The following is an 8,477-nucleotide window of genomic DNA, read 5'->3' as shown; positions in this document are numbered from 1 at the left end:
TTCCTGTTTCTGAAGTCCTTGGCAAACCTTTTCTGGAAAAGAAGACATTTTGAGAGGCCTTGGCGCTCTTTGAGCTTGGCTGTTTCCTCGCAGAGATTTCATTCCTGAGATCCTGAAATTGGGAAGCAAAAGCTTGATGGGTTTAACTCGGCTTGGTCGTCTCTCTCCAGGCGGCAGAAAACATCTGCAGAACATCTGCTAGCCTCACCCATCTCTGTTCTGCCCGGAGCTACAGCAGAGTCCTTTCCTTCTCCGCTTTCCCTGCCTAGAGATTTCCAAACCGTGTTTTAGATTTTATTTCCTTGATTAGGTCAGGCCAGCCTGGAAAAATAAATGAATCTCAAGGGATGTTTTCAAGTAATTGAATAGAGCTGGGTGATATCAGAGCTGCTTTACAGGGGAAAGAAACACCAGACGCCCACTAGCTTCAGTTTATATTCATTAGGGGTGTGTGTGTGTGTGTGTGTGTGTTGTGAGAAGCTCTGTTATCTTGTTGGTCTGCCTGTGGAAGAGTTCTCTCCTGCCCAAAATGTGCAAGCCTTTGGGGTACACTCTGTTCTACAGATCTGCAGGAGGAAGGAAGGAAGGAAGGAAGGAAGGAAGGAAGGAAGGAAGGAAGGAAGGAGATGAAAAAGGGAGGGAAGGAGGGAGGAAAGAAGGAAAGAAGATGGGAAGAGAGGGAGGAAGGAAGACAGGAGGGGAGGGAGGGAGGAAAGGAAAGAGATGGGAAGAGAGAGGAAGGATGGAAGGAAGACGGGAGGGAGGGAGGGAAGGAAGGAAGGAGATGGGAAGAGAGGGAGGATGGAAGGAAGATAGAAGGAAGGGAAGGAAGAAAGGAGATGGGAAGAGAGGGAGAATGGAAGGAAGGAAGGAAGGAAGGAAGGAAGGAAGGAAGGAAGGGGGAGGGGGGAGGGAGCACATCGACGCAACTCGCAGCCCTGAAGTTGCCAAAGAAGCCCAAGCGAGCCAAGCCCGAGGTGCCTGGGAGGGTCGTCAGGATGCCCCCAGAGGCTTGGCCGAGAGAGCAGAGCGCCATAGAGGTTGGAATCCGCGCCGCGCGAGCCATGGAGCCGCAGCCGCCAACGGCCGGGGTCCCGCGCGGAGTCCCCGTTTCTGTTGCTGCCCGTCCCGTCCGCCAACCTGGGCAACAGCGCCGTGGGGCTGATGGGCGACATGGAAAGGGGCACTCGGAGGAATCCAGACGGTCTGAAATTGGACGGTGAGACCCACCGACCCGCCTCGGGGCTTGGTTGTGCCCCCGCTGCTCTTTCCTAGCTGCCTCGATTTCCAAATGGCAGCTTCCCTAACCTGCGGATTGGCGCGGCGAGCTCCTGAGCCAGTGCAGAGCGCCGCCACTCGAGGGGATCTAAAAGCATAAGCCAATTCTTGAGGGGGGATGAGGCGTGAACTTAAGTCTCCCTGGCAGGCAAGCTCAGCTTGGCCGATTCCATTGGGACCCGGGGTACTACTGCTAAGTAGATCCTCTGAGCATGCACAGAGGGCATCTGGAAATATAAAAATGCATCCGCCTTTTTCGCCATCATTTATGACTTTATTTCCACCGTTACTACACCGGCACAACGATACTTCTTTAGCTGGTTCTTACATCCATCAAGCGTATTTGTTTGGTTATGTACTGTCGACTTAATCAAACTATTTTGTTTGGCCGATTATGTGCCATCAAGTCTGATTAGTTGGTTATGTGCTCATCAGTTTTGATTGATTGATTTTGTACTGCTGAGTCAATCAGCCAATTTTGATTAATGATGTGTCATCAAATCAATCAAAGTCATTTGTTTGTTTGTTTGATGGAGTGTGTGCTCTCAAGTCAATCAAACCATTTGATTGATGCTTTGTGTGCTATGAAATCAATCCTATTGAGTTTGATTGATCATAAGCTATCAGATCAAACTCATTTGATTGTTTAGGGGTTATCAAGTCAATCCTATGAGTCTGATTGATTGTGTGCTATCAAATCAATCCTATGAGTTTGATTATGTGCTATCAAATTAATCAAACCATTTGATTGAAGCTTTGTGTGCTATGCAACCAATCACCTGCATTTGATTGATAACTGATTGATTGCTTATGGGCTATCAAATCAATCCTATGAGTTCGATTGATTGTGTGCCATCAAATCAAACAATTTTGATCGATTGATTAGCTGCCATCGAGCTGAACAATTTTGGTCGATTAGGCTCAAGGGAGGTAATAATAATAATAATAATAGTAAAGTTGGAAGGAGTCATCTAGTCCAACCCCCTGCTCAGGCAGGAAACCCTATCCCATTTCAGACAAATGACTGTCCAATCTCGTCTTAAAAATTTCCAGTGTTGGAGCAATCACAACTTCTTAAAAACTTCCAGTGTTGGAGTATTCACCGCTTCTGGAGGCAAGTTGTTCCACTGGTTAATTGTTCTAATTGTTTCTCCTTAATTCCAGGTTGATTCTCTCCTTGATGAGTTTCCATCTGTTGCTTCTTGTCCTGCCTTCCTTGACTCCCTCTTCTTTGTGGCCGCCCCTGAGATATTGGAAGACTGCTATCATGTCCCCCCTCGTCCTTCTCTTCATTAAACTAGACGTACCCAATTCCAGCAACCGTTCTTCATATGTTTTAGCCTCCAGTCCCCTAATCATCTTTGTTGCTCTTCTCTGTACTCTTTCTAGAGTTTCAAGTTCTTTTTTTACATCGTGGTGATCCTAGAAAGCTGGTGACCCCACGGATAGAATCCCAATTTTATGCCTCTGTTATCACCCTCTGAAAATAGGTGGAGGTTGCAATTCTATATTTAAAAAACAGGACTGGCATGTATAAGCAGTCAGAGCCGACAAAGCCAGGAAACACGTCTCAACTGCACAATTTGAGGGGATATTTCAATCAGGGCGTTTCCTGCACTTGCAGATAAACACTAGAGAGGGGGGAAAAACACACACAACCACAATCAGGTTGCTGGGTTTAGCGTGTTGCACAAACGTGGCCATGGCTAAGGCTATGTCAGCATATCACAATCACACGGTGGATTGTGGCTTTTTCTGTGAAACAGGATAAAGCAATGCTTGGCTGGAGGGGGGGGGGGGACAGAAAATTTGAAAGCGTGCCAGAAGTTTGTAGACAGGAAATGAATAGTTTATTTCAGACAGCAAAGGTGAAGAACCGGTTTGGTTGTAGTGGTTTTCAGACCCTGGGCTAGAAACGAGGAGAATGAGAGTTCGAGTCTCGCCTGAGATACCAAGGCAGCCTGGTGACCTTGGGCCAGCCACTTTCTCTCAGCCCTAGGAAGCCGGCAACGGCAAACCATGTGGGAGATCTTGCCAAGTCAACTGCAAGGGCTTGCCTGCAGGAGACAAGGATGGCTCAAAAGCACAACAAAGAGAACAAGACATGGACACCTCCATTGCACTGGCAGCCTTAAGGCTAAAAGGACATTTATGTCACAATTCTTTATTTTTCTTTTTAATAATAACACGAGGGACATGTCACTCTGCCTACCAATTCTTCTCCTTCTCTTTCAGCTTCCCAGCTAATTCAGGACAGGAAATTCGGCCTCGTGGTTTAAAGAGGCGAAACAGTATTTTATGTTTCCAGGGGAGTGGAATTTTTGTTTCGAACTGGCCCCGCCGGGTTCAGAGCAAGCATCTCATTCCTTAGTTTGGTTGAATCTCAGCTGAGGCTGCCTTGCGAGAGTCTTTGAGAGGTTATTTTCTTCATCTTCTATTTCTCCTTCGTCCTGCTTCATGTGACCGGCCCATTTGCTCCTGAGCGGGACTTTAAACATGGTGGAAAGCCAGGAAGGAGCGCTCAGACCTTGCCGTCAGGGCGAGCATGTAGTTGTTGTTCAAAGCAAAAGACAATAGGGGTGGTGTTCACGGTTTTATGTTCATTTTTCTTTCTTTCAGGGAACTTTGAGGAAAGCTACGGACCGTGTGAATGGATCCTCATTATCCTAATGTATATTTTTGTAATTTTAACCTTCCCCATAACCATCTGGATGTGCATAGAGGTAATGATAGAGCCTTGGAATTCTAAGATTTGATCTATTTTCCTTCCTTCCTTCCCTCCCTAATTATCTTTCTTTCCTTCCTTCCTTCCTTCCTTCCTTCCTTCCTTCCTTCCTTCCTTCCTTCCTTCCTTCCTTCTGTCTCTCTCCTTCCTTCCTTCCTTCCTTCCTTCCCTCCCTAACTCCTTTTCCTTCCTTCCTTCCTTCCTTCCTTCCTTCCTTCCTTCCTTCCTTCCTTTCTTCCTTCCTTCTTTTTCTTTCTTTCTTTCTTTTTTCTTTCCTTCCTTCTTTCTTTTTCTCTCTCTCTCCTTCCTTCCTTCTTTCCTTCCTTCTCTCTCTCTCTTCTCCCTCCCTTCTTCCCTCCCTCGATGAAACTTACAACTTACTCTGCCATACCATACACAGTAGGCAGGGTTGAACATTATAAAAGCTGCACTATCAGGGCCAGAAAAGTGAACACATCCAGCAAGGAGTGAAACTGTGTCTATCTTTCCATTGTAGGTGGTTATGCAATATGAACGAGTGGTCATTTTTAGGCTGGGCCATATACGAAAAGGAGGGTCCAAAGGTCCTGGTAAGATACTTCTTCCCCCCCCCTTGCTGCTCACTTTCCCTGTCTTGTTCTTTAAACTTCTCTAAAGATCCTAATTTTTGTTCTCCCGCAGGAGTCTATTTTATTTTGCCTCTCCTAGATTATGCGGTCAAGGTGGATATGCGGACCATATCGTTTGATATATCTCCCCAGGAAGTAAGTACCCCACGGGCAGTCCCCAACTTATGACCACAACAGCCCAACATTTCTCTTGCTAAGCGTGACGTTTGTCAAGTGGGTTGGCTCCATTTTACAACCTCTCTTGCCACTGTCGTTAAGCGAATCAATGCAGCCCTTAAGTTAGTCACACGGCGGTTAAGTGAATCGCAAAAGGGGATATCACGTGAACTATCCGGGACCCTGCGACCGTCATCAATGTGAGTCAGTTGCCAAGCTTCTGAATTTCGATCACGTGAGCCCGGGGATGTGCAACCGTCATAAATAGGTACCAAGAGGCCAAGTATCCCGATTTGGGTCAGGTGGGGATGGTGCAAATGGTCGTCAGTGTGAAAACCAGTCATAAATCTTTTTTTTTCACTGCCGTTGTAACTTTGGTCACTAAATGAGTTGTAAGTTGAGGATTACCTGTACTTTTTCTTTTTAAGTGCAATTTTCATAGATTAGGGGAAGGCTAGGTTCCTGCTGGTGAAGAAGCACGGGCCCTGCCTTTGGGTGCCGATATGCGTTTGCTTTTTGCTCGTTTTCCGTCGCTCTCCTCTTCTAGATTCTTACCAAAGATTCAGTGACGATCATGGTGGACGGCGTCGTTTATTACCGGGTTTGGAATGCTATTCTTTCCGTCGCCAACGTGCTTTACACAGACCCGGCCACTCGGCTCCTGGCTCAAACCACCTTGAGGAACATCTTGGGAACCAAAGACCTGGCTCAGATTCTCTCCGACCGAGAGGAGATCGCCCAGAGCATGCAGGTTTGAGAAAGCCCCAGCTACCCGTGGCGTCTTTGGGGGAGATTCAGAACAAAACAAGAATAGAATAGAATAGAATAGAATAGAATAGAGTAGAGTAGAGTAGAGTAGAGTAGAGTAGAGTAGAGCAGAGCAGAGCAGAGCAGAGCAGAGCAGAACAGAACGGAACAGAATAGAATAGAACAGAACGTTGGAAATCTTCTAGTCCAACCCCCTGCTCAGGCAGGAAACCCTACACCATCTCAGACAAATGGCTGTCCAGTCTCTTCTTAAAAACTTCCAGTGTTGGAGCATTCACCGCTTCTGGAGGCAGGTGGTTCCACTGGTTAATTGTTCTCCCTGTCAGGAAGTTTCTCCTGAATTCCAGGTTGCTTCTTTCCTTGATGAGTTTCCATCCATTGCTTCTTGTCCTGCCTTCAGGCACTTTGGAGAATAGCTGGACTTTGGGGCAGCCCCTGAGATATTGGAACACTGCTAGCATGTCACCCCAAGTCCTTCTCTTCATCAAACTAGACACACCCAATTCCAGCAAGGTCAAATTGTGGCGTGGTATCCAAAAATAATAAAGTTCCCTTCCAGTTGAGTTCATTCTTTGTGATTTCCTGGACATGTCTATGAATATCTGTAGCTCAGGTGATGGATGAGGGTGGAGGGTTCGTTCTCTGAGCTTGTGAACTAGTTTGGGTACCAGGCTACATCATAGTGCCCACAGGGAAAAAATGACAATAAATGTTATCCGATCTGATCTGATCTAATCTAGGAAGCAGAAGAACACTAACACCGACCAAGGGAGGGAGCCAGGACTTTGCAAATCAATCCTTTAACTTACTTGCTTAGACAAGTGTGTTGCACCAATGCAACAACTGCAAGTCTCAGCCTGCGGGGATCAAACTGTGCAAAACGTTTTCCCTGATGCCACGCATGTCACCACCGGCAAAGGAAGCTATGCTCACAACGTGTAACGCCAATCACCAGTTAAGAAATCCTCTGAAAGTTCTGGCTGATTGTTTTGGGGGTTTTTTTGGTAAAGATTTACTTATTGTCCTTCTCAATCAATGACTATCGGCGGTTGGCTAATTCCCAAATTGCAGGGGGGCCTCTGACAAAAGACCAAGCTGAGCCCAAAATTGATGTTGTTAATCGAGAAGGTTGCTCAATGAGCTTTGCCCCCATTTTACGACCTGTAATGGTCGTAAGTGTATGAAAAACACAGAGAACTTCCTTCCTTCTTTCTTTCTTTCTTTCTTTCTTTCTTTCTTTCTTTCTTTCTTTCTTTCTTTCTTTCTTTCTTTCTTTCTTTTTCAAAGATCACCCTGGACAAGGCCACGGACGACTGGGGCATAAAAGTGGAGCTTGTGGAGATCAAGGATGTCAAGTTACCCTTCCAGCTTCAAAGAGCCATGGCGGCTGAAGCCGAAGCTGCTCGCGAAGCCAGGGCCAAGGTGGGAAATGATGCTTTTTTTGTGGGAGGGGGTCTAGAAATGGGGGGACAATTTCCAGTGAAAGCCAGCTGGGTGACTTTGGGCCCATCACCAGGAGATGGTGAGTTCTAGTCACCTCTTAGATATGAAAGCCGGCTGGGTGACTTTGGGCCAAGGACTCTTTTTCAGTCAACCACAGGTTTGTTCTAGTGTGGAAAATAAAGAGAGGAAGAAGGATTTAAGACACGTTTGCCGCCTTACTTCTCATAAGCAATAATAAAAGTGGGATAAAAATCAAATAAATAAATGCATCAGATTTGGGAGAACAGAAGAAAGAGGAGACAATTATTCAGATTCAGAATTCGGGCTGAATGAGAAGATGGATTTTAGCTCAATCACCTATCAGGGCTCGGGCATCCAGGCTGGGGTGGTCGAACCCAGCCAACTGTGCCTGGTTTAACAAAGTGGTTAGAGAAACCAGCGCCACAAATCCCACTAACCTGGTTTTTTTATTCGGCCTCCTGCCTTCCAGGTGATCGCAGCGGAGGGCGAAATGAACGCCTCACGGGCTCTGCAGAAGGCCGCAGCCATCATCTGCGAAAACCCGGCCGCACTGCAGCTTCGCTACCTGCAAACTCTGACCACCATCGCTGCGGAGAAGAATTCCACCATCATCTTCCCTCTTCCTTTAGACATATTGCACGGTTTTATCCCTCCGAAGCAGTAGCTGCGGTGAGGAAGAAAAAAGAAAGAGACAACAGCTGCTTTCCTTCTCCAAGCCCTTTGAATAAAAACCTGCGTGCACATTACACAGAGGTGCCTGTACAACAACCGTCCTCGGCTTTGCAGCTTGGTGGCCCGGCTGGGGTTGGGGGAGAGAGAGGGGAAGCGGACCGCACGAGTTGCGGGGCAGTGCGCACGCGCTCAGCTCAATTTGCACAAGCATTGGGAGGCTCGCACACACATGCATGCACAACTCAACTTTGGTAAATCAAGTTGCTCGTGTGTATGCCAGCCCGCCATTGTGCGGCCTGGTTCCGAATAAGCCACGGTCCAGTTCTGGGCTGTCGCCCAGAGGTTTGGGACCACTGTTGTACAAGATCTATTTTTTTTCAACTTTTGCACGAAGGTGACCAAAATGTCAACACAGAGTAGACTCAACAACGGAAAGTCAACCATTTTGGATGCCCGACTCTTTTCTTCATTCCCTCCCTCAATTCAGTGGGTGCTTGCATCAAATGCAGCTATAGTCCTCAATGACCCCTTATGATCACAATTTTACCCCAGAATTTAGGCTTGCGAAGTGAGACATTTGTTAAGTGATGTTTGCCCCATTTTACGATTTTTCTTGCTGTGTTTGCTACGGGAATTGCTGTAGTTGTTAAATTGATAACATGGTTGTTAATATGATCACCTGAAGGCAGGACAAGAAACCACGGGTAGAAACTAAACAAGGAGAGAAGCAACCTGGAACTAAGGTGGAATTTCCTGACAGTGGGAACAATTAACCAGTGGAATGACCTTCCTCCAGAAGTTGTGGA

At 46.8% G+C, this 8,477-nt stretch overlaps 1 protein-coding gene across 3 annotated transcripts; it reads left to right on the top strand.

Annotated features, from left to right (window-relative positions):
- The first annotated feature begins 893 nt into the window (after positions 1-893).
- On the top strand, positions 894-8,322 carry LOC120300727 (stomatin-like). 3 transcript variants are annotated; one of them, XM_039327102.1, is made up of 7 exons: positions 894-1,219; positions 3,898-4,001; positions 4,500-4,572; positions 4,664-4,746; positions 5,315-5,518; positions 6,823-6,957; positions 7,469-8,322. In XM_039327102.1, exons 1-7 carry the CDS (start codon positions 1,165-1,167, stop codon positions 7,661-7,663), a joined length of 849 nt encoding a protein of 282 aa, XP_039183036.1. In that variant the 5' UTR covers positions 894-1,164; the 3' UTR covers positions 7,664-8,322. The 3 variants fall into 3 exon arrangements, with proteins under 3 accessions (XP_039183036.1, XP_039183039.1, XP_039183037.1); XM_039327105.1 differs by having other exon boundaries at positions 897-1,219; positions 3,514-4,001; XM_039327103.1 differs by lacking the exon at positions 894-1,219 and adding an exon at positions 2,602-3,695.
- Positions 8,323-8,477: the final 155 nt, after the last annotated feature.

This window comes from Crotalus tigris, unplaced genomic scaffold (assembly GCF_016545835.1).
Source record: "Crotalus tigris isolate CLP2741 ecotype Arizona unplaced genomic scaffold, ASM1654583v1 scf7180000024350.909852, whole genome shotgun sequence".
Lineage (NCBI taxonomy): Eukaryota > Metazoa > Chordata > Lepidosauria > Squamata > Viperidae > Crotalus > Crotalus tigris.
Note: the sequence above shows the minus strand (reverse complement) of the source record. Positions and strands in the feature narration are given on the sequence as shown.

Coding starts and splice junctions, on each gene's coding strand:
- LOC120300727 (XM_039327102.1), top strand. CDS start 1,165: ATGGGCGACATGGAAAGGGGCACTCGGAGGAATCCAGACGGTCTGAAA. Junction 1,220..3,897: donor AGACGGTCTGAAATTGGACG/GTGAGACCCACC, acceptor TCTTTCTTTCAG/GGAACTTTGAGGAAAGCTAC. Junction 4,573..4,663: donor AGGAGGGTCCAAAGGTCCTG/GTAAGATACTTC, acceptor GTTCTCCCGCAG/GAGTCTATTTTATTTTGCCT.